This window comes from Molossus molossus, unplaced genomic scaffold (assembly GCF_014108415.1).
Source record: "Molossus molossus isolate mMolMol1 unplaced genomic scaffold, mMolMol1.p scaffold_m16_p_10, whole genome shotgun sequence".
Classification (NCBI taxonomy): domain Eukaryota; kingdom Metazoa; phylum Chordata; class Mammalia; order Chiroptera; family Molossidae; genus Molossus; species Molossus molossus.
Genome location: NW_023425345.1, coordinates 5,255,762 through 5,280,661, shown reverse-complemented (window position 1 = coordinate 5,280,661; position 24,900 = coordinate 5,255,762). Strand labels below are relative to the sequence as shown.

General features: G+C 57.2%; 2 protein-coding genes across 5 annotated transcripts in view; one reads left to right on the top strand and one right to left on the bottom strand.

The window, feature by feature from the left end:
- The first annotated feature begins 931 nt into the window (after positions 1-931).
- MAFF (MAF bZIP transcription factor F) lies at positions 932-13,576 on the top strand. The gene is made up of 3 exons (XM_036251992.1): positions 932-1,072; positions 11,435-11,500; positions 12,017-13,576. The coding sequence occupies exons 2-3, from the start codon at positions 11,465-11,467 to the stop codon at positions 12,461-12,463; spliced, it is 483 nt and encodes a 160-aa protein (XP_036107885.1). The 5' UTR covers positions 932-1,072; positions 11,435-11,464; the 3' UTR covers positions 12,464-13,576.
- A 1,710-nt stretch (positions 13,577-15,286) lies between these two features.
- TMEM184B (transmembrane protein 184B) overlaps positions 15,287-24,900 on the bottom strand; it is a 49,263-nt gene continuing 39,649 nt past the window's right edge. For 3 of the 4 annotated variants that reach the window (XM_036251415.1, XM_036251416.1, XM_036251417.1), the window contains 5 exons: positions 21,955-22,046; positions 21,015-21,184; positions 20,328-20,522; positions 18,431-18,451; positions 15,287-17,576 (listed from right to left, as the gene is read on the bottom strand). In XM_036251415.1, the coding sequence (XP_036107308.1) occupies positions 17,353-17,576; positions 18,431-18,451; positions 20,328-20,522; positions 21,015-21,184; positions 21,955-22,046 (702 nt within the window). In that variant the 3' untranslated portion in view covers positions 15,287-17,352. The remainder of the gene's footprint in view (positions 17,577-18,430; positions 18,452-20,327; positions 20,523-21,014; positions 21,185-21,954; positions 22,047-24,900) is intronic. The other variant, XM_036251418.1, reaches the window with a different exon arrangement.

The window sequence follows — 24,900 nt, the reverse complement described above, 5'->3', positions numbered from 1 at the left end:
AAAGGGAGGAGAATAGTTTATATTCTAAATGCACAGGAAGGCTAGAGAGGGTGGGAGTGTATGTAACAATCTGAAATTTGCTTTGAGAGAAACTTTTGTCTGGTGTGTGAAGAAAACCCTTAGGAACAAAGTGGGGAGGCTATCAGGAGGCTGCTGCCATTGTCTAGGTTAAGTTGATGGTGCCTGGACCATGTGATAGGATTGGGGGTGGGGGGAATTTGTCAGATGCAGAATGGTGTTGGAGGTAGAGCCAAGCGATTTATGATGTAGGGAGGAAGGAAGGAAGAGGGATGGAGCAAGCTCCTAGGATTGGGATTGAACAACTGAGATAGGGGAGACTGGGGTGTGGGGCGCTGGGGTAGGGCTGACTATCAGGAGGTGGATTTTGGCTGTGTAGTGTTTGCAGTCCTCATCTGGCACCCACGGGGAGGCAAGCAGTGGGCACCTGGATACGAGTCTGGAACTCAGAGAAGCTGTTTCACTCTAGAAATACAGAGTTTGAGCTCATGGGCATATAGACGGCATTTTAAATCACGGGACTGGATGAGATCATCGTGGCATAAGGTGTAGGTTGAAAGAAGAAGCGCAGGACTGTCGGCTGTAAAATGAGCCAAATGACACCTTCACCCAAGCTGCTCTCGCGAGGTGTCACGTGAACACAGCCAGCCTAATAGAGACTGAGAACCCCCGAGGCGGGCCCTGGGTGTGGGCGGGGCCTACGCGGGGCGGGGCGGGGGCGGGGCGGGGGCGGGGCTGCGGAACGCAGAGGCCACTCTGGGGGCCCAGGGGGGCGGCCGGGGAGGTGACGTCACCGTATGACTGGGTTTTTATGAATGAAAGGAATCCTGTGAGTGAGTAATTCCGGGAAGCTCGCCTTACAACTTTGCGCGGCCCCCTGCGCCGCCCGCCCCACAACAAAACTCGGCGCGTCGCTCTCGGGAACCGAGCTCGGAGCAACCGGCTGTCGGGACCGGAGGGGAGACGGACCGGGGCGCGGGCTGGGACAGCAGCCCGGACGGCAGCGGGACCCGCGCGTGCCAGGGGCGCCAGGCGAAGCGGGCCGAGAGGCGGGGTGAGGATCGCGGGTCCGGGACGGGAACCGGGGCGTGGGGCCCCGAGGAAGCAGGGTCTCCGCGCCCCGGGAAGGTGTCTGGGGCGGGGCGCCGGGGCCGGCTCCGTCGGTGCCCCGGTGTACCCATCGCTCGGAGGGGGGGAGGGGTAGAGGTCCAGGGACAGAACGAGGGCCGAAGCAAGCTCGGCAGGGTGCTAGGGTGATGGGCTTCTTCTGGGGGCGCCGGCCGGGAGGCAGGGAAAACCGGCAGGAAGGGGCATGGCGGGCTGGCGAGCGTCAGCGTCCACCCAGGAGGAGCCGGGGCGGTGTGTGCACGTACGTGACTCGGTGAGAACATTCCCTGGACCGGTGCCCGCGAGCCGGGCGTGCGCGGTTTGTTTACGTCCAAGGCGGGCGGGCGTGTGAGTGTGTGTTCCCTGGCCCGTGACCAGAGTATGCTGCCTGCTGCGTGCGCGCACAGTGTTCCGTGGAGACAGACACAGGCACACGGAGAGAGACCGCCCTCGAGCTCCCAGGCGGGCGAGGACCCTGGGGCCTGCGTACCAGCGGTGTGTACCTTGGAAAGAGTGTGCCCAATGAGTAAACGCGGAATAGGGACCTGAGCTAGGGAAGCGGCCCCATTCGTGGTCACAAGGGGTCTGGGAATTCTCACCCTGGCTGTCCCCTTTCCACAAGCCGGCGATGGCCCGCCCCTGCTCTTCCCCGGAGTTTCCCAGGGCCAGGGTCATGTGACATCGGTGTTTGTCCCCCGCCCTGAGCCAGCGGCTGCAGCCACAGGGTGGGGCAAAGCACTAAAGATCCCACCCGGCGGGGTTGGGGGTGAGGTGAAGGAGCCAGGCCTCCCTGTAGCACCCTGGTGGGCTGGCACCACTCAAGTCCTTGTCCCCAGGTTTTCCTGCTACTTGGGGAAGGTGGACCCTCAGACTCTCCTTCATCCCTAGCCATCCCTTCACTCAGGAGGAAGTGGAAGGGCCGAACACCCACAGCAAAGTGGAGAGGTAGAAAGAATCGCAGACTTCCTCTATTTGGTAGCTACTCTGGGTTCTGGACCTTGTGCCTGCTGGGTCTGGGAGGGTGAGAGAGAGAATGGGGTGGAGTTGGTTTCTGTCCTCCTGGTGGTTTCAGTTACATGTGGGACTAGTCAGACATACCTGTTGATGGCTAGACCTGAGGAGCTAGTTGAGGGCCTGGGCCAGCCAGAGTTCCCTAAGTCCTCACCCAGGGGAGGCATGGTCTACAGCTAGTGGAACAGGTGGTCTCGGTGCATGAAGGGTATTAAGGGGTGTAACGGGTGGGGGCTCAACCTAGCCCTAACCCCTTTTATTAGCCCTGCAGCCTGGGGGATGGGCCAGGGTCTAGGGATTCCTTGGTCCTGCTCTGCACTCCCCTCTTCCCACCCAAGGGGCTACAGAATCATGGGGGTGGTCAAGGAGCTTGCTGGGATGAGGAACTGGATGATTTTTTGACTTTGAATCTGTGACCCTGGTGAGCTCTGCTAGCACAGTGGGGAACCTCAGTGTTCCCATCTACAGCAGGAACTAGGCAACATCCAGGTGGCAGGATGGGGGTACAGTGGGGGGAGGGATGGCAGCCTCTGCACATAGCCCATTTTCCAGGGGAACTGTGAGAGAGAAAGCAAAGCCAAAAGCCCCAGGCCAAGGTCTGGGATGTCCAGGAATGTGTGGGGTTCCTAGTCAGGCCTATCCTCAAAGCTGGGCAGGAAACATCCCTGGGTAGGGTTGGGGGCCAGGAGATGAGGAGAAGGGGCGGGCTGGCTCTGTCACTGGTGCAAAGCTAGCACTGAAAGGTTTAACCTTCCAGTGGATCATCCCTGGGTCTTCAACAGGGCTTGGGACCCCACATAGGCTCCCTTAGCCCCTGTGCCTCCCTCAGTCCTGATGCTTTTAGCCCACATTGGCATGGAGCCTGTCATGGGCCAGATGCTGGGGATGAGACCATGACCAAGCCAGATCCAGAATCTGCCCTCTGGGAGCTTATGGTTGATAAGAGAAGACAAAGTTAAAGAAAGAGCCACCAAACTAAATACAAAACCACAGCGGAGCTGGGTGGCATGAGGGTTTGCAAGTATATAGCACAGGCATACCTTGTTTTATTGCACTTTGCAGATAACTGTTTTTTACAAATTGAATGTTTGTGGCAATACTATGTCAAGCAAGTCTATCAGTGCCATTTTCCCAACAGGCTCAGATGACGGTTAGCATTTTTTAGCAACAAACTATTTTTTAATTAAGTATGTACATTTTTAGACATAATGCTGTTGCACACTTGTTTTTGTTAAACCTTACCCAAGAATATTTTTTCCATTGATTTTTTTTTCAAATCCTCGCCTGAGGATATTTGAAGATATTTTTCCATTGTTTTGTTGTTGTTTTTTTTTAGATAGAGTGGGAGGGAGGGAGAAACATCAATGTAAGAGAGACAGATTAATTGATTGCTTCCTGCACAACCCTGACCAGGGCCGGGAATTGAACCCACAATCAACATACCTGCCCTTGACTGGAAATCGAACCTGCAACTCTTTGGTTCCAGGACCAACGCTCTAACTGATGAGCCAAACCAGTTAGGGCTTTCTGTTGATTTTTAGAGAGAGTACAAGGGAGGGAGGAGGGGGAAAAGAGAGAGAGAGAGAAGAGAAACATCTATGTGAGAGATCAATTGGTTGCTTCCCACATGCACTCCTACCAGGGCCGGGAATCAAACTGGTAACCCAGGTATATGCCCTTCACCAGGAATCGAACCGTGGCCCTTTGATGAGAGAGCTGAAACTCAAACCATTGAGCAACACTGGCCAGGGCACTACTGCACGCTTAATAGACTACAGTATTTGCCCTAGCTGGTTTGGCTCAGCAATTAGAGCATCAGCCTGCGGACCAGAGAGTCTCAGGTTCAGTTCCGGTCAAGGGCACGTACCTGGGTTGTGGTTCAATCCCTGGCCCTGGTTAGGGTCGTACAGGAGGCAACCAATCGACATGTCTCTCTCACATCATCAATGTTTCTCTCTCTCTCCCTCCTTTCCTCCTACTCTGTCTGAAAATCAATGGAAAAATACCAAATATCCTCAGGTGAGGATTTAAAAAAAATAGACTACAATATAGTGTAAACATAACTTTTTTTTGTTGGTGTTCTTCACCTGAGGATATTTTTCTACTTATTATCAGGCAGAGTGGGAGGGAAAGACAGAGAGAAACATCAATGTGATAGAGCCACATCGACTGGTTGCCTCTCACAAGACCCGACCAGGGCTGGAGACAAACTGCAACCGAGGTATGTACCCTTGACTGGAATTGAACCCGCGACTCTTTGGTCTGCGGGCTGACACTCTATAAGTGCTAAGTCAAACCGGCCAGGGCTAAACATAACTTTTTGTTGTTGTTTTTAATAGATAATTTTTCTTTATTGATTAAAAAATTTTTTTCTTTATTGATTTTAGAGAGAGAGGAAGGGAGAGGGAGAGAGAGATAGACACATCGATGAGAGAGAACATTGATTGGCCGCCTCCTGCATGCCCCCCACTGGGGATCAGGCCCACCACCAGGGCATGTGTCCTGACCAGGAATCAAACCGGTGACGTCTTGGTGCATCAGTTGATGCTCAACCACTGAGCCACACCAGCAGGGCTGTTGTTGTTGTTAATCCTCATCCAAGGATATTTTTCCATTGATTTTATAGAGTGGAAGGGAGGGAGGGAGACAGAGAGAAACATCGATGTGAGAGAGGCATATCGATTGTTTGCCTCCTGCATGACCCCGATCAGGGCCAGGGATCAAACCTGCAACCCAGGTATGTGCCCTTGACCGGGAATTTACCCCACAACCCTTAGGTCCACGGGCTGACACTCTAACCACTGAGACAAACTGGCCAGGGCAACATAACTTTTATATGCACGAGGAAACCAAAAAATTCCTGTGACCTGGTTAATTGCAATTTTTGCTTTATTGCGGTGGTCTGAAACCAGACCCACAACATCTCTAAAGTGTGTCATTACCAAGGCTCCAACTTACCCAGGGCAATCAAGGAAGGTTTCCTTGAGGAGGTGACCAGTGACCCTGGTTGGCAGATGGAGTGAGCGATGATTGTGGAGCCCTGAGGACAGGAGTTGTGATTCATCATTGGCCCTTCAGGGCCTTCAGAGCCTGGCACAGAATAGGTGCTCCTTGGTGTTGGCTGACTGAAGGAATGACTGAATGAGCACTGGGTCCAAGAGGATCCCGGGAGACAGAGGAAAAGAACATGGTGGAGGCTTGAAGGCCCCACTTTGTGGGCTGGAGGGGAGGCTGGCATCCCAGCGTTTTGAAATGAGTCAAACATAGGTTTGTCGGTTTGTGTCAGTAATGATCCTTCTGACAGCTCTTGGGGGCAGAGAAATGGTGGGGCAGAGGCAAGACTAGAAGCCAGTGAGGAGGTGGATATGGTCATGGTTCAGCTGAAAGAGGAAGTGGTCTCTGGCTGTGCAGATTGAGCAGAGGGATGGTCAAAGCTGATAGTCTTTGAGTTTGTGTTCTCATGCCTCTGCCTCCAGGAAGCCTTCACTGATTTCCTTTCTCTTCCTCTAGGACCTCCACTCTGCTAGGGGTCCTGGAGCTCCATTCCAGGCCAGAATCTGACACTTGAACCTGTAAGATTATCAGGCTAGAAGGTACCTTAGGCTTGGTGGAGGTTTGGCATGTTGGGAAACTGAGGCCCAGAGAGAGGGAACGGCATACCTGAAGTCCCAGTGAGTGTGAGTGGGTGGCAGAACTGGAACTGGATCCCCGGGCTCCTGCTTCCCTGAGGTGCTAGGTTCTCCCAGCTTTGCTCCCCTTTCCAGCAGGGAGGAGGCTCCACCAGAGCTGGCTGCCAAGGCCCCGGGAAAACACATTTTTTCCCTCTGTCCTCACAAAGGAAGCAAAATGGCTCAGCAGCCAGAGAGGAGCCCATGCCAGGGGGTAGGCGTCTGCAGGATGTCCCTGGAGTGGACGGGTTGGCGGGGGCAGGGCGGGAACTGTAGGAGGGCTGTGGCTGCAGACTGGGCAGGGCAGCTGTCATTCTCCAGGCCTCCAAAAGAATGTTAGGAACCTGCAGCCCCTGGAGGTTGCGCTCGGCCTCAGAGGAAGGAGAGGGGGTGGGGACGTAGAGGTGGGTGAGGGAGTGTGGTGGCTGGCCCGGAAGAAAGAGCCCTGAGCGAGGGGTCAGGACTCCTGGGTCCCAGCCCGCCACTGCCACCAAACAGCTGCTCAGTTGTCTCAGTGACAGAACAAGGAGTTGGATCAGCCACTGTCTGCGGCCCCTACTGGCCAGGCAGCCCTGTGGAGGGAGGCCAGGCCTGTGGCTTATAGCCCAGCGGCCCCTGGCCCGGGGCTGAAGGCTGAAAGCCTGAGGTTATCAGAAAGTTCCCCCTTCTTGTGACTTTCTGTGATTGCCTGACTGCTGAGCTAGGGACATTCCTGGCAGACATGAGGGCCTCAGCTGACACCCAGGATGTGGGTGAGGGGGCTGAGGCTAGAACAGGAGGAGAAGGAAGAAAGGAGAGAAAAACAGGTTCAGAAACATCTAGGGCCTGCGAGTTATACTCAGAACCACAGCCAGCCCAGGGGAGGACCCTCAGCCATTATATAGAATAGGGGCTGGCCAACAGCTTCCATCCCTTGGGTTTATTTTAGAGAAGGGTTGTGTTGAGAAGGATTCTGAGGCTGTTTGCTTGGCGATGCCTGTGCTGAGTGGAGGGAGGGATGAGGTGAGATAAGCCAACCATTTGCCGACCTTGTCTAAGCCGCTTGTGTTTTACTAACACTATTATCATCATGTCCACTTTACAAGTGAGGAAACCAGGGCCCAGAGAGGAAAAATGACCTGTCCAAGGGGCCAGGCCTCTGAGGTTCTGCATCAGCCATAGCACCCAGCCTCCAGCTCCCAGCTGGCTCTCAGTTACCCATGTAGGGAGAGGCAGGCCCTCGCCCATCGGGTCTCTCTCTAGAGCCCAGGCTGCTGGTGCCACCTGACCCCCAGCCCCAGCAGCCTGCAAGGCGTCCTGGCTCTCTCATTCATTCGCATATCCCTAGCAGACCCAGCACAAACCCTGGCACATCAGAGCAGGGTGGCCTTGGACACTGGCAAGCCCAGCCTCCTCTCCACAGAGATGGGGAGCACAGAGAGGCTGCCCTGCGAGGGCCATACTGGGAGGAGGCATGTGGCTCGGAATGGCCTCTTTTAGCTGTGTGACTCTGGACTGCTTTATTGACCTCTCTGGGCATCACCTCACAGGATTGTTGAGAGGATCAGGGTGATGACAGTGTGAAGGGGACCAGGACTCAGTGTTCAGAATCCCTCCTGGTTGTGTGTGGGGGGGGTGGGGACGGGACAGCCACTCACCTGCTGGGTGACTTCAGGCAAGAGATGTCTTCTTTGGGTCTCCCCATCCCCTTGGGCAGAGTGAGGAGGTGGGGCCTTTTCTGTGCAGCCCGGCCATCAGGGAGATGCTGGGTGGAAGCGAAGTCCCAGATTGCTGCAGGCCCGACCTGTCCTGGGCAGACTCAGCCTCGCCCCTGCTCACCGCTCTCTCCCCGTGGCTCCACCAACTCTGAGAGCCGGTCTTGTTCATATAGATGAGAAGCGGAGCAGCTTGCTCAAGGTCACGCGGCCTGGAGAGAGAGGGCACTCAAACCCAGGCTGGACTTTAATCCAGTGCTCCTTTCCTTGTTTCCCGTGCCCGGCCTGGGGCCCAGCTCCTTCCCCTCCTCCTGGCATCTGGCTACCAGCCCTGCCATGCAGAAGCCAGGAGGCAGACGAAAAGGAGGAAGAATTGGAGACAGAGCCAGAAGGTTTTTCTCTCGATGATACTCAGCTGGGCTTGGGCTTGTCACTTGGTTCAGACCCTGACAAGCTAGGTGAAGGGCAGTGTCGGAGACTGCACCCGCCCACACCTCACCCGCGCCCGCTCCCTGCCAGGCCCAGGCTGGCGACATCAGCACCCAGAGTTGCTCCGGCCTGGCTCCTGCCTGCGGAGCTGCCTGTCTGGTGCCAGACAAGGAAACAGACCATTATAACGCGGCCGAGAAGGGCTGGGGAGGCAGTGCCTAGCGAGGCCTGGGTCAGGGAGGGCTTCCTGGAGGAGGAGATGCCTAACCCAGAGCAGAAAGATGAGTAGGAGTCTGCCAGATAAAGTGAGAGGAGTGCCGCAGGGCGTGGGGCGGTCCAGAGGCAAGAGAGCGTGGGGTGGGAGGAAGTAAAAGAAACTCCCCGTGGCTGGAAACAGAGGTGGGCAGTGTGGGAAGTAAGCCTGGAGCCACGAGGGAGGGCCTGGCCCCTGGCCCAGGGTAGGAGGGAGCCGGGGAAGGTCTGCGTGGTGACCACGCGGTCACGTTCACATGGGGGAAGGTGTCTGGGTGCTGTGCGGAGGATGGGCGGACATGGAGGACCTCCCTAGCACTGTGTGGGGGGAAGGTGGCCATTTCAGAGGCCTGGATTGAAGGGTAGGATTGAGGGGGGTATGAGGGTCTCCAGGTGGTGTCTATGACAGCTTAGGGTCCTGACATGGGACTTTCTGGGCCTCAGTTTCCCCCAGCTACACCACAAGAAGCCTGGGTGGCTCCGAAGATGTCCTTGCCCAAGGGCCCGGGTGGCGGTGTCAGGGGATCTCTTGAAGAGCCAACTTCCCTTTCCTTCCCACTCCTTGCTTCCCTCTGGGGTGGCAGAATCCCTGGCTGTGTGGGCCGGGAGGAGCTAGGGGATTTCTAAGCAGCCCTGGACTGTCCCCACCTCGGCCTGAGTCACACTGAAAATTCAGCGGCCGTTACTTGAGCGTCTCCTCTGTGCCAGGCACTGGCTAAGCACGGGGGCCACCGCAGTGGACCAGGCAGGGCTCTGCGGCCTGCGCTGGCACTCTGGGGGGAGACAGACACTGAGCACGTAGGTAAATACACGTGGGTAATGATGGTCCCACAGAGCGAGACGTGCTGTGGAGAAACATGGGGGAGGGAAGGGGGACAGGGAGTGTGTGCGTGGTGCGCGCGTCCGGGGCTGGGATTCCAAATTGAGTGAGAACCTGGGATTTGAAGAGCGACCCGCAGGAAGTGAGGAAGCAAACTGGCTGTTCAGGAGAGGATGCCCACAGGCGTGCCCAGCGCAGGCCCTGGCCAGTGTGTCGCAGACTTAAGGACGCAAGTGCAGAGTGAGGCGGGAGCTCAAGTCCAGGGGCATTTGCTGAGGACACATCACGTAGGACCTTGGGAGGGTCCTGAGAGAGGACCCAGGGGAAACTGAGGCACAGAGAGGTTCACTGGTGTGCCCGAACCCCACAGCTAGTAAGTGGGACCTCTGAAAGGCCCCGGTGTGTCTCATGCCAAAGCCCGCGCACTCTCCATTTCTCCCGTGTCTAAGGGACAGCTGGGCCTGCCAGGATGGGTCAAGGCCGGCCCCACAGACAGCTCGGGAGCCAAGGTCTGGGCCTGTGTTTCACCCCCTGTTCACCGTCCAGCTGGGTGTGCGAGTGGGAACTGACAGGTGCTGCGTCTCAGGTCACCTCCTGCCCTGCTCCTGCGCTCCTCACCTCCGTCGCACTCCCACGGGACTGCCAGAGGGGGACGGCAGCTAAGAATGAACGGGGAGCGGGGCAGGGCGGCTGGGGGAGAGGACTGCTGCTTCACGGGGACTTTGGGAGCAGGCCCTTTCCCAGACCAGAGCAGTGACCACTGGCCCAGCCAGTGTGGAATGTCACTGACTAGTGCACACGTGTTCTGTTCACTTTTCTTTTTTCTTATCCTCACCCGAGGACATTTTTCAATATTTTGTTCAGATAGAGAGGGAGGAGAGAGAGAGAGAGAGAAACATCGATGTGAAAGGGACACACTGAGTGGCTGCCACCCGCACGACCCAACCAGGGCCAGGGACAAACTCAACCGAGGTACATGCCCTTAGCGGGAACCGAACCCGGGTCTCTCTGGACCGCAGGCCGATGCTCTAACCGCTGAGTCAAACAGGCCAGGGCCCTGTTCACTTTTCTGTAAGTAGTATGTACTTTAATGAAAAAATTTTAAATTTTTTTTTTAATGTTTTGTTTGTTGTTAATTTTTTTCTTTATTGATTTTAGAGAGAAAGGAAGGGAGAGGGAGAGAGAGATAGAAACATCGGTGAGAGAAAATTGATTGGCCGCCTCCTGCATGCTCCCCACTGGGGATTGGGCCCACAACCTGGGCATGTGCCCTGACTGGGAATCGAACCAGTGACCTCTTGGTGCACGGTCGACGTTCAAACACTGAGCCACACTGGCTGGACGATAAAAAGATTAAAACAATAAATAAAACAAAATACACATGTCTGGGCCCCATGTGGAAGTATGGCTGGGGACGAGGGGTCCATTCATTTGGTGCATACTTACTGAGAACATACTATATGCCAGGCACCGATTTGGGCATATTAATGCAGTGGTAGGATAGGCAAGGCCTTGACCCTTGTAAACTTACATTTTGGTGGAGGAGCGGTGGGAGGGAGAGAGACAGACCATAAACAAGTCATCAAACATAAAATAATGGCATAAGAGGTGACTTATGAGAGTTAGTAAGTGGGTTATATGATATGGCACATGGGGTGTTTTAGCCAGATAGATCTCTCTGAAGAGGTAGCACTGAGCGAAGACATAAATGATGAAGAGATGCTATGGGGAAATAAAAGGGAAGAGAGTGGCAAGTGCAAAGGCCCTGTGGTTGAAATGAGCCATTCAAGGAGGCTGCTGTGGCTGGACCGGTGTGGGATGGAGGAAAGTGGTATGAGATGAGTTCCAAGACAACAGAGGCCTTGAATGCCAAAGTAGTGAGTTAGGATTTTAAATGGGGGGAAAAGTGCCCTGGCTGGTGTGGCTCAGTTGGTTGAGCATCATCCCATGCACCAAAGGCTTGCTGGTTCAATTCCCAGTCAGGGCACATATCCAGGTTGCAGGCTCAATGCCCAGTCAGGAGTGTGCTAGAGGCAGCCAATTGATGTTTCTCTTTCTCTCCCTCTCCCTTCCTCTCTCTCAAAAAATGAACAGAAAATAGCCCTGGTTGGTTCTGCTCAGTGGTTAGAGCGTCTGCCAGTGGACCAAAGAGTCGTGGGATAGGTTCCCAGTCAAGGGCACGTACCTCGGTTGTAGTTCTTCCCCGCCCTGGTCAGGGCTGTATGGGAGGCAGCCACTCGATGTGTCTCTCTCACATTGATGTCTCTCTCTCCCTCTCTCTCCCTCCCCTTCCTCCCTCCCACTCTATCTGAAGATAAATGGAAAGATATCCTCAGGTGAGGATTAAAAAAATAAAATAAAACATAAATATGAATAAACAAATACATAGATATATATATATTTTTTAAGTGACCTTGGCCTCCTCTCTCCCCTAGGTCTCAGCCCAGAGGGTACCTTCTGCAGACATGTCCGTGGATCCCTTATCCAGCAAAGCCCTGAAGGTGAGGAGGCAGCCCCTGGAGGCCCCAGTCGTCCCCTTCCCTCCCGCCCAGGCTGAGCTCCCATCCCAACTGCCCCTGCGGGACCTGGAACCCCCAGAGCAGCCCGGCAGGCCTCAGGCTCTCATGAGGCCACCGCTGGAGACCAGGAGGCCTGGGCTCTGGTCGCAGGCCGTGTCCCCTTGGTCAAGTCACTCCCTTTCTGGACCTGCTTCCCCATCAGGACAATGCCCACTTTCCTCGGTTTCTTTGGCTGAGTCCGGGCCTGGTTGCCGGGTTCGAATTCCAGCTGCGCTCTGGGGTGGCTCCTTGCGTGTTTAGATCCTGGTTTGGCAGGGTTTCCCCTCAGGGATTCCTGCCCCGTTTGGGGGTCTCGGAACAGGTCCAGCCGCCCCCTCAGTGCCTATGGCAGTGGAAGGGGAGCCATCCCCAGCACGTGGTGCGTGTCAGGCCCAGGGCTCAGGGCTCACTGCCAGGGCGCGACCCCGGGCCTCAGTTCCCCACCTGCTCGCCCTGCAGATCAAGCGCGAGCTGAGCGAGAACACGCCACACCTGTCGGACGAGGCCCTGATGGGGCTGTCGGTGCGCGAGCTGAACCGGCACCTGCGGGGGCTCTCCGCCGAGGAGGTGACGCGGCTCAAGCAGCGGCGCCGCACGCTCAAGAACCGCGGCTACGCGGCCAGCTGCCGCGTGAAGCGCGTGTGCCAGAAGGAGGAGCTGCAGAAGCAGAAGTCGGAGCTGGAGCGCGAGGTGGACAAGCTGGCGCGCGAGAACGCCGCCATGCGCCTGGAGCTCGACGCGCTGCGTGGCAAGTGCGAGGCGCTGCAGGGCTTCGCGCGCTCCGTCGCCGCCTCCCGCGGGCCCTCCGCGCTCGTGGCTCCCGCCAGCGTCATCACCATCGTCAAGTCGGCTCCGAGCCCCGGCCCGGGCCCTGCCCCTGGCCCTGCGCCGGCCGCCTGCTCCTAGTGCCCTCTGCGCCTGACCACGCCCTGTTCCCCAAACCACTCCCCTGACCCCTGACCCCAGCTCCCGTCCCGAAGTGCCTAGACGCAACCTCTGTCCCCAGGTGCCATTTCTCTGCAGCCACCAGCCCCTGTGGTTATCACAGGTTCTCTCCCCGGAGCCTGTCTTCCTTGTGCGGTCCCTGAAACTGGGACCTAATATCCCTGGGAAGGGGCAACTTTGGTGAGATAGGAGGTAGAGTGGGGCTGGGGTCGAGGGTCTCCCTTGGCTGAAAGCTCAGCCTTAGATTGGGAGGATGGAATACGGAGCGGATTCGATTAGAGGCATGGAGAAGAGGGCCACCCCTCATTTTGTAAACTGCTCAAATTGTGCCAATGGCCCCTCCCCATCCGCATGGGATTCAGCACTAGGTTTGGCCTGTATGTCTTGTGGGTCTGCCCACCGGGAAGCTGATGCTCCCACCTCTGCCGTGGGCCTGGGGAAATCACCCAGTGAAGCCCAGTTAGCAGGTGGGGAAAGAGGCCTCCAGTGGGTGGGCCACATATGCTCAGTGGCTGGGCTGGAACTTAAGCCCAGTCCTCCCACTGCTGTCCTGAGATCCCAGCCATGGTTGTGGAGGACAGTGAACAGGGTCTGGAAACAGGTGGAAGGGCTGCGGTGGCCTGGGACCCGGCTCTCTGTGAGCCAAGGTAAGAGAAGTAAAAGGAAAGAGAAGGTGATGCCGATGGAAGAGAGGGAAGGAGTTGGCAAGGGGACTGAGGAGGCATCCACTGGCAGACGAGATGGCAGATCCTGCAGTCTTGCAGCCTGGGGTGAGAATCCTTAGAAGGGTAGGATCCCACCTCTTGCCCTGCGACTGTCCACCTGGGGTGGAGGCTGGCCGCTGCCATTGATTGTTCTGGGAAGCCCAGCCGCACCCTCCCCACACACTGTATACAGCTGCCTCCCCGCTGTTTATTTATTGCACGAATCTAAGTTATTCTCTCCAGCCAGAGCCCTTGCGCCCACTCCCTGGGAAAAGTGGCCCTGAGCTGGACTTTATATTTTATATCTGCAAATAAATCACATTTTATCTTATATTTAGGGAAAGCCAGATGGCAACAACCAAAAAATGTTTAAAAAAAAAAAAATTGCCAGGTTCCCAGAATTTATTTATTTTCTGACTTACAGTAAGCGAGTTATCCGCCTTCTGTATTTTGTAGACTTTCTGAATAAAGTCAAGTTCTCTTTTTCCACAGTGAGGAGGTGTATGTCCTGAGCGATGGTGTTCTGAATCAGGGGCCTGTGATGGGAGTTCTGCTTTTCCACCCAGGCAGGGTGGGAGGGTTAACCCCAATTTGCAAATAAAAACTAAGTACCATCACTGGCTCCTGCCTGGGCTGGGGGTGGGCTGCAGGTGGAATCCGGGTGGGTGGTGCCAAAACGTGTCCTTTCACCTGGGGGCCTGAGCCAAGGACCCTCCTTGGAGAAGGCAAAGCGGGGAGCATGATGAAGTGTAGGGTTAAATTTCCTGGGCATCCCTTCAGCAAAAAAAGTCCCACTCAGAGAGGAAAATTCCCAGATTGAAGAGTAATTTTTCCAGCACTTTCATATCGAGGTCTGACTTTCGACAGCCAAGTAGAAAATACTTTCCTCATGTTTCAGAAGGCACGGAGGCAGGGAGAGAAGTGGCCTCCTCGGTCCCGGCCTGCGGGCCTAGACTGCAACCAGGTCTCATCCAGATGGACCGAGTACACTGTGAGGGCCAGGGAAATCAGGGTTTGAATCCAGATGTGGGTTGTTCCAGCTGTGTGACCTTTGATGACGTATTTAGGTCCTCATAGCCTCAGTTTACCCATCTGCACCAGGAAGGTACTCTGAGGGCATAGGTGACAAGCACTGGGACGGGAGGGGCTGCAGGCTTGAGCAGAGTAAATGTTTACAGGAGGGCGCACCACTGCAGTGAGCACTTGCTAGTGGCTGGTTATGGGTATGAAGATGGTGCAGGATATGAAAGTTGGGGAAAGGCCAAACCATATGGTGGGAACTGAACCCAGGTCTCTCTGGTCCACGGGCCGACACTCTAACCACTGAGCCAAACCGGCCAGGGCAAGGCCAAACCATATGGGTTGGCATGATCCACAGGCCTCCCCGCACCCTCAGGTTGAGGCCCAAGAGCCTCACCAATCCTGAGCTGCTGAGCTCAGGCCTGCGGAAAAGGCAGCCGGAAGCTGCAGGAGGGCCGAGCTGAGGCTGGGAATTTCCCCGCCCCCGCTGCATTCCTGAGTGCCCAAGTCAGCGCAGCCAGGCCCCCTCGGCCAGGCCCTGTGAAGGCATGCAGAGGTGGAGGAAGGAAGGTGCCCTGCGCGGCCAGACACCTGGCCTGGTGAGCAGGGGCAGTGCCCACTGCCCAGCAGGCCCTGTTCTAGGCCTTGCCCCTAGGGGATGCACCTGGGGTCCACAGTGCAGGGCGGGCTTAGGGCGGCAGGGAGACAGTTTGGAAATAGTGAGGACACTGGGAAATCTCCAACCCCAAAAGACACCTGCAGGAGGGGTACTATCAATGGGCAGGGAGGGTGGGCCCTCTGTGACCAAGGCTTCCAGCATGTCCTGCTAGCCAGGGGAGAGGAAGGCACTGTCCAGTGGGGCCCCGGACCCCGATTTTAGTCTCTGACAATGTGAATTCCCCCCATCACCTATGAGTTACACACAGGAAGGACAAGGATTTCCTGACACCCCTGCCCACAACCACGAAAGCCACCCCCAACACACCCACGGGAGTGGGAAGAGGAAGGAAAAAACCTCACCCATAGGCAGAGATTTCAATACAATCTATATTATCTCATATATATATTTCTTTCTCACTTTATTTGCTCACTTCTGTCACGCATTTAAAATGTCACAGAGACCAAAATAGAGCGACTTTCTGGTGGAACTCATGGCAGTCATTCACAAAATACAAAACTAGGGGACTCTGTCTTCTCATACATCATACAGTTAATTTTTCAAGTATTTTTTATGTACAAAGAACTACTCTATTGGGAAAAAAAAGACAAGGTAGGTTACAAATCCTAGGAAGTAGGGGTGACATGGGCAGGCACGCGTTCCCAGCCCCCATCTCCCCAGGGGCCGCTGGTTCCCTGCCACTGAGCTGCGGGCAAGTGCCAGGGTCTGCAGAGAGTGGGGGCAGGGAGTCAGCCACACACTTTGGCCTGGAAGGAGAATCAGAGAAACAGATTTGTGAAGGGAAATGGTGGGAGTGGGGACAGAGGTTGTTCTAGGACAGCCTGCACCAACCTGCTGCCTTCCCAGGCAGCTTGGTACTAACTGGCCAAGCCCACCAGACAGGAGCCCGGAAGTTGGCCTCCAGTACCCCACAAGCAGGCCTGTCTCCCCCAGGGACTGGCTTGGTCACAAGAGCCAAGTGCCCGGAAAGTTTCCTGGGATGGAACCCCACCTGACCCTCGACCCTCGGCACAGTTCATTCCAGGAGCGGCCAGGAGATTTACAGTGAAGTCCTGAAGCCACAGGGCCCTGCTCCCTCACCGTCCCCCTCCCCAGGCTGTTGCAGCCCAAACCCAGGTGCTATCTGGGGATGGACACTCGGCCTGTACAAACAAGCAGTGTCCATCGAGAGCCTCTTCCTAAGACAGTGGCCAATGTGCGCCCAGCCTGCATGGCGGCTCTGGCCCTGGGAGGCTCCAGGTATATGGGTGGGGAGGTGGGCAGGGGTAGGGACTGGTAGTCCTGGCCACCCCTGAGGCCTGTCCAAGGGTGCTTGGCCCAGCACTGCAGGACCCTCCGAGTGCCAGTAGTGTAACGGGAAGCCCCCAGGGGTGTCTGGGATAGACTGAGGGCCTAGGGAGGGGGAGCTTTCATATGTGACTAAGGCACAGAAGAGACGAGCTGGGGGGCCGGATGAGGCAGGACACCAGGCCCTGTGTGGGTTGGGGCCAGGGCCTCGGCTGCGTGCCCCAGCCCTTCGTCCTCCCTCCCACAGAACTGCGTCCTTTGGAAGCTGGTCTGAAACGTGGAGACTCAGACTCTTTCCCTGAAATGGGGGGGAGAAGCCCCAGGAGAGACCAGGACACAGCACAGGTCCTGAGTGCTGTCTGGGAAGGAAGGTGGGAGCCCAGACCCTGGGAGCAGCTGGGCAGTAAGGGCTCCGCCGCAGGTGCTCTCAAGACAGACGCCACGTGGGGGACAGCGCGGGCTGCTAGCGGTCCTCAGCAGGCCAGGAGGAAAGGGCATGAGACAGAGGTGCAGCCACGGAGAGGACACCCAGGGGCTCAGGGACCCCTGCTTGGAGAGGCCACACCAACAGAAGAGGGGCCAGAGGCACCTAGTGGATCCTAGTGGCTCTTCGTGTCTGGCTCTGGTCCTTGCAGCATGCCAGGCAGGCCCCGGTCAGGAGGGGGCTCAGAGAGCTCCCATGTCCCCCTCCCTCCTCCTGCCCAGACGAGGCTAATCCAGCATGGACAGGGGCACAGGGGAGGAAACAGGTAGGGAAGAGCTGTATTGCACACTGTGACCTGGGGACAGAGCTGAGAAGGCCGGCTGCTGGCCCACAACACAAGCATCTGGATCGGGGGCACGGCTGGTCCCAACAAGCGGCCACCGCAGGAATAGCGGCAGGGGCACAGGAGTTGCTCCCAGTGTCCTCTGCTCCGCGCCCGGGCAGTGCTGGCTTGGCCTGGTATAAATATTCCTGAAGGCTCCAAGGTGAGCCTGGGCTGTTCTCTCAGCAAACAGCGACTGACTGTTCCTCTGGAAGTGATATGTGAGTGTCTCTGGTCCAATAAATTAAAGGGCAATGCCAAAGCTGCCAGCCTGCTTCCTGGCCTGGACATGAGGCTGGAGGGGGCACACCCTGCCCTGGGCCAAGGGCCAATCCTTCCCAGCAGCAGTCGCACTTAGAACTCATCATCAGAGCTGAGCAGGAGAGTCTTCTCAGTGTCTCGGGCAGCACTGAGGCTGTGGGCCCCGCCGTGCCAGGTGGGCCCGGGCTCCAGGGTGGACTGCTGCGTGTACTGCTGGTAGGCAGGCGAGAAGTTGTGGATGGCATCCTGCACGATGTCGTGCGGGTTCATGGTCTCCTTGAGGCTGCTGGAGATGCTCTTCATGGGGGCGCAGCGGCCTACAGGGCAGGAGGCAGGAGGTGCAGGTGAGGGGCTGGCACAGCAGAAGGCAAGGTGGCTTGGCCCCCAAGGTTGTGCCATCAAAACCACCCCCCTTGGGACAGAGTACGGGGCTCTGGACACGAGAAGGCGCAGGCAGAGAAATGGCTCTTCTAGCTGGCGGAGCAGCGCGCACCCTGAAGGCGGGGCGGAGTCCGCAGGTGGACGAGGCCGGGGTGAACACTGGCACCGTGCAGGCAGCGAGCCCCGGCAGTGACTGAGGTGGGAGTGTTGGGGAAGGAGGCTCAGGAGCCAGGTGTGCCCAGGCTCCACGGGTGCAGCCCTGCTCTGTTCTTCTGAGGGAATGGACCAGGGCCCGCTCCGCCAGGACAGGTGCAGAGAGCTGGACCACAGTGAGGCAGACATCTTCACCGGCTCCCCCTCGGAAAGGGCGGGAGCCTGCCCTGAGGTGCTTATCTTCATCCCTCTCTGACGAATCCTCCCCACGGGCCCAGGCCACAGAACTGACAGGTAAGCGATGAACTCAACCTGCAGCCAGGTCTTCAGACTCAATCTCCCCTGCTCTTGCCTCCTTCGTGTCCTCTGCCACGGGACATACTGAATGCCCCTGGCTCCCACTAATGAGAGCTGTGCCCCAGAACCAAGCGGGCCTATTCCAGAACGACAGAACAGGACAGAAGCAGGCAAGCTCTACAGAGGGCGGCCCCTGGCGGCAGGTGCTCTGGGCACTGCCACCTGGGGTATTGTGGTGAAGGAGACAGGGACACAGAAGGAGCTGGGGAGAGAGACATGCTGGTGACAGTAACCAGGACTGACATGCAGGACAGACGTGCAAACCAAGAGCAGAACCTACCGTAAGGACCATATGTTGGCACTGCCCATGGCCAAACCCGGGGCAAAAGCAAGGCGGGCAGGGGAGGGGAAGAGAAGCAGGAGAAATAGAGAAGACAAAGACAGCTGAGTGAACACCACGTGCCCACCACCGAGGCCAGTGCACGCCACGCACCCTGCCACCCCCACCCCTCGGCTGCCCCCGCATCAGGCAGTCCCAGCTCCGAGCCTGGGCAGAATATCCACTTAGAGATGACTCCTCCTGTGGCATTCCCACACTCTTTTAGGGGGGACAAAGAGTAGACACCAGAATGGAGGTCCGGTTCAGGCTCCCCTAAGTCCGGACCCCCACTCCCCACTTCTCTTTAGCCTTGGCTAGAATGGCTGTTTGTGCCCGGTGCTCTACAAACCTCTCGCCACTGCACAGACAGGAAATCGAGAGGAGGGCGGGGGTTTCTTGTGCAGACACACGACAGAGCCGGCCCTGCACCCACCTGACTGGAGGGCGGCGGGGCTGGGCGCTGTGGTTAGCAGGTGAGTGACTGGCCAGGGCCAGCACTGAGGGGCAAGGGCAAGCAACAGCTTTCCTGGCTGGGGGCGGGGGAGGTCCACGCTACAGCTGCACTGCTTCGGTGGGTGTCTGGGGGCAGTGGGTGGGAAGACAGCCCAGCATCCGCTGAGAGCCTCTGTAGGGCCACCATGTGCAGAGCTGGTTCCTTAATCCATTTAAACCTTCCCAGGCTCTAGGCACAAAGGTGATTTCCCAAGGGCACAGGGTCTGTCAGGACCAGGTCCAAGGGACATTGCCCTCAATACTGGGAAGATGTTCGCTGGATCCTTCCTTCCAACGGAGGCCCTGGTGGGAAGCAGGTGGGACACCAGCCGGCAGCGATGAGCCGCGGCCAGCACAGGGCCTGGCACCGAGTAGGTGTGCGGTCACATACAGGAAAGTGCCGACAGCCCCAGCCAGCAAGGGTGCTGGGCAAACATGGTCGGGCGCACAAGAGTCAAGAGGCCAGGGGTACAGTTCAGTCCATGCTCCCAGAGCCGCACAGGCATTCTGAGGCCTCCTCCCAACCAGGGGAAGAACTTGGCAATAAGAGGATGGGGGTCGAGGAGCTGGCACAGGCAGGTCCTCTGTACTCCTCTCAGGACACGGCTGCCAGAGCCCGTGTGGGCACAGGTGTGGGGCTGGGGAAGCGGTTTCTCACCTCCGGGCCCTGGGAGGGGAGCTGGCAGCAGCAGAGCCCCAGCGCAGATGTGTTAGACCAGGAGGCTTCCCCTCCGGGCCCTCCGCCTCCTGTCACTGCAGGCTTGCCCAGACGCCTCTCCTGTCCCCTGAGGACATCCCTCCCTGCCCTGCAGCAGCCAGAGGCAGCCCCCACCCCCAGGGAGCACTGAAATCTTACCCTGCCAGGCCCAAGCCCAGATCAACTGCTGCAGAATCTCTGAGGGTAGGGCCAGACAGAGACTTTTAAGACTCTCCAGGGTGTTCTAACGTGTAACTAGAGTTTCCAAGCTCTGCTCCAACAAAGAGGAAGATCAGCAGGTGTAACAGAAAGCTGCTCAAAGCTGTTACCGTCAGAATCTGTTTCTGAGAGGTAATCAGGTTAAAAAAACAAACACTCTAGAGACAGTTACAGGACAAGGATAACTGCGCTGATGTTAGGAATCCTCAGGACTTGTCTATCTAACATCTCTGTCCTGGCCCTCCCATGGGGACACTGTGTCTCATCATCTTTGGGTCTCCATACTCCAAACCTGCTTCGAAAGACAGGTGGGCCTAGTTTCCAGGACACACCTACGTAACCCGGGGGCTCCTGACCCTTCCACACCTGCAGGGCACGGTGGGGCAGGAGGGCCTAGACAGGGCTGGCAGTGCTCTGCTGTCAGGGGCGACTCTGGGACCTGGGCTGTACCTTGCGCGTCCAGCCTCTTGTCGGCGTAGACCTTGTAGGTGAAGGCGTGCCGCAGGGCCAGAGCTGCGAAGAACATCTCCACGCAGATGATGAAGTCCTGGTAGCCAGCAGCCACGGTGCCCTCACCCACTGACACTCGGGCTGAGTGGATCTTGGGGATGGCCCCGCACTTCTCCAGGATGGCCAGGAGCATGCCTGGAAGGGAAGGTGTGTGTGTCTGGACCAGACTGGACGCCTTCCTGCCCCCCCCATCCTCCATGCAGCACCCCCAGACGCAATGCCAGGGCGGATGAAAGCAGGGTCCACCGCTGCTCCTGTAGGGCAGGGTTGACGACACAGAGCCAAGGCCACTTGGAAACCCCACACCCCCAGATCCTTTCCAGCCACCAACACCGAGACATCACTGATTACGTGGGGTCCCCTGCATCCTCCCATCCATGAAGCAGCCAAGCAGCCCCACTGAAGTTTTGTCCATGGTTCTTATCATGGCCCCCGAGGGCCCAGACTTCTGACTTAGTGGGTACCCAGTGGATGGAGGCCCCTGTGAGCTCCAGGCTGGTATCACCTGAGGACAGTTCCATGGACTGGGCCCCAGGGGCACTGGGGATGGCAAACAGGAGGAAGGGGACAAGGTTTAGGGGACAGAATGGCACAGGCCAGCCTCGCAGGGGCTGGGAGGAGGCTTACCTTGCCAGAATGAGAGGAAGATAACCGATTTGACCATGAAGAACTTGAGGACGGGGCTGTAGGGGCTGAGCAGCTCCCGTGTGGCGAAGTAGAAGAGGAAGAGGGCATAGAGGGCTAGGCTGACGGACACATTGTAGATGATGGTCACGTACAGGTAGCCGCTGGCGACACTGCAGGAATGGGGGAGCATTCTGACTTGAACAGACCCTTCCGAGAGACACGGAGTGCCCTCCTCATTTGTCCTGCCCCATGCCAATTCCTGTGGCTCTTGGCCATACTCCCCAAGCCACATGGTGATCAAAGTGGTCAGAACATGAAGGGTGCCAGGCCAGTGCCTCTGCCTCACTCCCAGGGGTCTAGGCCTGCAGCCCTGGCGCCCAAGCTCCTGGAGGAGGACTTGGGGGAGGAGGCCAGTATGCCTGGGTGGGGGCTCAGCCTGATGGTCAGATGACAGGTGTCAGAGTGACGAGCTCGGCTTTGCTCTTCTCACTTGAGCCGAGTCACATCCCACGGAGCCTGTTTGCGCACCTGCCCGCTGGGGCCGCGTGTGTGCCAAGGGCTTGCCAGCACACGCCAGGTGGCCCCTTTCCCTAGCCCCCAAAATGAGATGTGCAGAAGCTTACACAGGAGAGGCTTCCGGCCTCGCAGGGCTCTAACCCTCTTGCTCCCTGTGGGGAACGGTCACTGTTCCCGCTGGCCACCCCCAGGGCCCCATTCTGCAGCCTGTACATGAAGGTGACGCCTGAGAGGATGCTGAGGGCCGAGTGCCACTGCCAGGCACGGGCCGCGAAGCTCAGGGCTGCAGGGAGGCACGCGGAAGGCTCGGCCTCCCCGGGGGGGATCCTGAGTGCATATGTGGGCCAGTCTGCGGGCACCTCCTTCCCTGCCTCTGGGCAGGGACATCCACCCTCACACTCCCCTGCGGGGATCCGCTGCTTACTCAAAGTCACCGTCCCGGTACTTGCCAAAGGCCTGCAGGATCACGGTGCTGACAGCCATGAGCGGCTTCACCACGCAGAACTGCAGGGTGGCCTGTGGGGGGAGAAGGCCGAGTCAGGATGAGGACAGAAACCATGTAACAAGCACCTGCTCTGGCCAGGTAGACCTACACTGGATACCAGGGGGTGGCGGGAGGCTCAGTGTCCTCCCCCAAGGGGACCACCGTCTGGAGAAAAAGGCAGAACAAGTGAGATGATGATAGTGCGACTCTGCTCTGTGAGAAGACAGGAATGTGAGGAAGGAAGGACAATGGATGGAAGAATGGAGGAGCAGGAGATGCCCCTGGAGAAGGGGCCAGCAGGAACGTGACAGAGAGACAAGGAGACAAGCAGAGTGGGCAGCTCATTCCAAGGCCCAGAGGCAGAGAGTAGACAAGGGCAAGGGTTCATGCCAGCGATGGGCAGCAGCGGTGAGGTGGCCAGGGCAGGTGAAGTAGGGTGGGGTGGAGGTAGGGGAGGGAAACCAGGGCCCTGCTTAAGGGACTGGCCACCCAGGGAGCAGGGCCGGCTGAGGGCTTCCTCTTGTCCTCCTTGCCCATGCCCCGTGCTCTGTGCCTGGGTCCAGGGTTTATCTCGAGCTGGGGTCCCACTGGGGATGGAGATGACTTACAGGAGCACAAACAGGAAGCAGCCCAAAGCAAAGGTCTACAGTTTTGACATCTGAGTTTGAATTATGGCCTCGCCAGCTACCAGCTACAGAAGCTCGAGTGAGTGGCCACTTAGCCTCTGGTAGGTGGACGTAACCGCCCCCTCATCACAGGGTCACTGTGTGTGGACTGAGGAACAAGAAGGCACATGCCGTAGAGGTCGGCCACCCTGTGCACTCAAAGGCCTCGGCCAGCCTGCTCGGCCACTGAAAGGGTTCCTGACCCAGGCTTTCACACCTTCCTACCGCGGCCCCAGTACACGGAGGGGTACCGGTGGTGCCCATAACATCACTAGAATAACCTTTCTCTTGAAATCAGTACATGTAAGCAACAAGGCCCTTCGGCAGAGCTGGGAGCTGCTCAAGAGGCTCGGCTAGCAAGGCTCCAAATAGGCAAGGACCCTGGAGCAGAGAAGGCAGCCTGCCGAACCCCAAGTTCTAGGAGCTGGAACAAGGTTTCCAGCCCTGGAGGTCTGAGCTGTGGGGCTCCCACCAGGAGAGACGTGTGACGGGGGCTGGAGGTATGATATTGCTGTCAGCACACCCCACACACTTCCCTGGCCCCATTGCCCCAACACAAGGAGGGACCAGCAGCTTCTGATGATAAGGGAAGAGCAGCCCTTTGCGCCGAAGGTGTAAGTGTTAAGAGCCTTGCCATAGGCTGGTACCACCCCGGGTCAGCTCAGCTGGTGTGACAACAGCCCTGTGACGTGAGTCTGTCATCACCCTGTTATAGGCGAGGGAACTGAGGCATAGAAAAGCTGAAGTGACAGAGTGACAACTGCAGGAGGTCTGCGCTCCTGGGACAAAGCTGCTGGTTCTCTCCAGCACGGAAAAGGTGTGCAGAGGCTTATTTTGTTCTCGCTCCTTTTCCTACCTCTCCCTGCCACCTGCAGGAACAACAGTGGATGGTGGAATAGGTGGAATAGCCGGAAAAGCTGAGGCCACAGGGCTGGGGATAATTTATGACAAGGGACTGGAGCTAGTGATCTGGGATCAAAACTTTGTACACAATATAATCATCAAAGCAGCAGTGAGTCACGGGCCCTGGGGGCCAAACCCACTGGTAAACAATGGCTCTGAAAGGCCCCACCCTGGATCCAGGACAGTTTAACTCTTTCCTGGCAGGTCCGGTGGGGAGATTTTGAATTTAGAAACACCTCAAGGAAGGAAGACAGAGAAGCAGACCTGGAGAGCTGGGAAGCCCAGGAGACCTGGGTGTGCCTGCGCCAGGGCAGCGGCCCCACACAGAGGGAGTAGAAACGCCAGCCTCCAGAGGGCCACAACGACTGGCTGTGCGTTTCATTTCCCCTCAGGATCACTCTTGGAGATGCTAGAGGGACTGAAAGGCCCTGTGGAGCCCCAGAGGAGACTAAGTCAAGGTCATGCCAGCTGGGCACGACACCTGACTCTCCCTCCCTGAACAAGAGACGGTGGGCTCTGTGCCAGTACAGTGTTCATGTGCTGCACCCACTACCTCACTGTTCTTTACACCATCCCCTCAGATAAGTAGCATTACACCCATTTTATAGAAGGAACTAAGGCTCAGAGAGGTTAAGTAACTTACGCAAGGTCACAGTCAGAGGAGAAGCTGGAAATCAAACCCAGATGGCCAGACACCCAGGCCCATGCACTTAACCACAACCCCACACTGCCTCCACCCAGGCTATTCTAGACCACAGGGAGGGCAGCTGAGAAAACCGAAAGCTGCGCACGGCCAGCTGGGGAAGGAACTGAAGACTGCACAGGCCCGTCTGGTCACACATCTTCCAGGCAGCAGTCCTCCTTCTCCAGCCCCAGCCGATGAGGAGTTTGCAAACTGAGATTCTAGAGTCCCCATGCATTCCCTCGGATTCTTACACACACTGAGACTTGATCAAAAGCAGCAAGGGCCCGGCCAGTGTGGCTCAGTGGTTGAGCGTTGACCCACGCACCAAGAGGTCACCGGTTCAATTCCCAGTCAGGACACATGCCCAGATTGTGGGCTAAATCCCCAGTGGGGGTCATGCAGGAGGCGGCCAATCAGTGTTCTCTCTCATCAATGTTTCTGTCTCTCCCTCTCCCTTCCTCTCTCTCCAGAATCAATAAAGAAAAAAAAAAAAAGGAGCAAGAGTCTGAGAACACTTCTTGCCCAAGACGCCTGTCACTGCCCCTCTGAGCAAACCCTATGAATGCAAGGGCCTCCCGATCTGCTTAAAGAGTGGGTGCTGGGGTTTGAGGGGCCTCACAGAAAATGCGAACT

Bases quoted from the DNA above. Each gene is read 5' to 3' on its own strand.
- MAFF (XM_036251992.1), top strand. From the start codon at position 11,465: ATGTCCGTGGATCCCTTATCCAGCAAAGCCCTGAAG. The intron at 11,501-12,016 runs GTGAGGAGGCAG...CTCGCCCTGCAG, and splicing joins TATCCAGCAAAGCCCTGAAG to ATCAAGCGCGAGCTGAGCGA.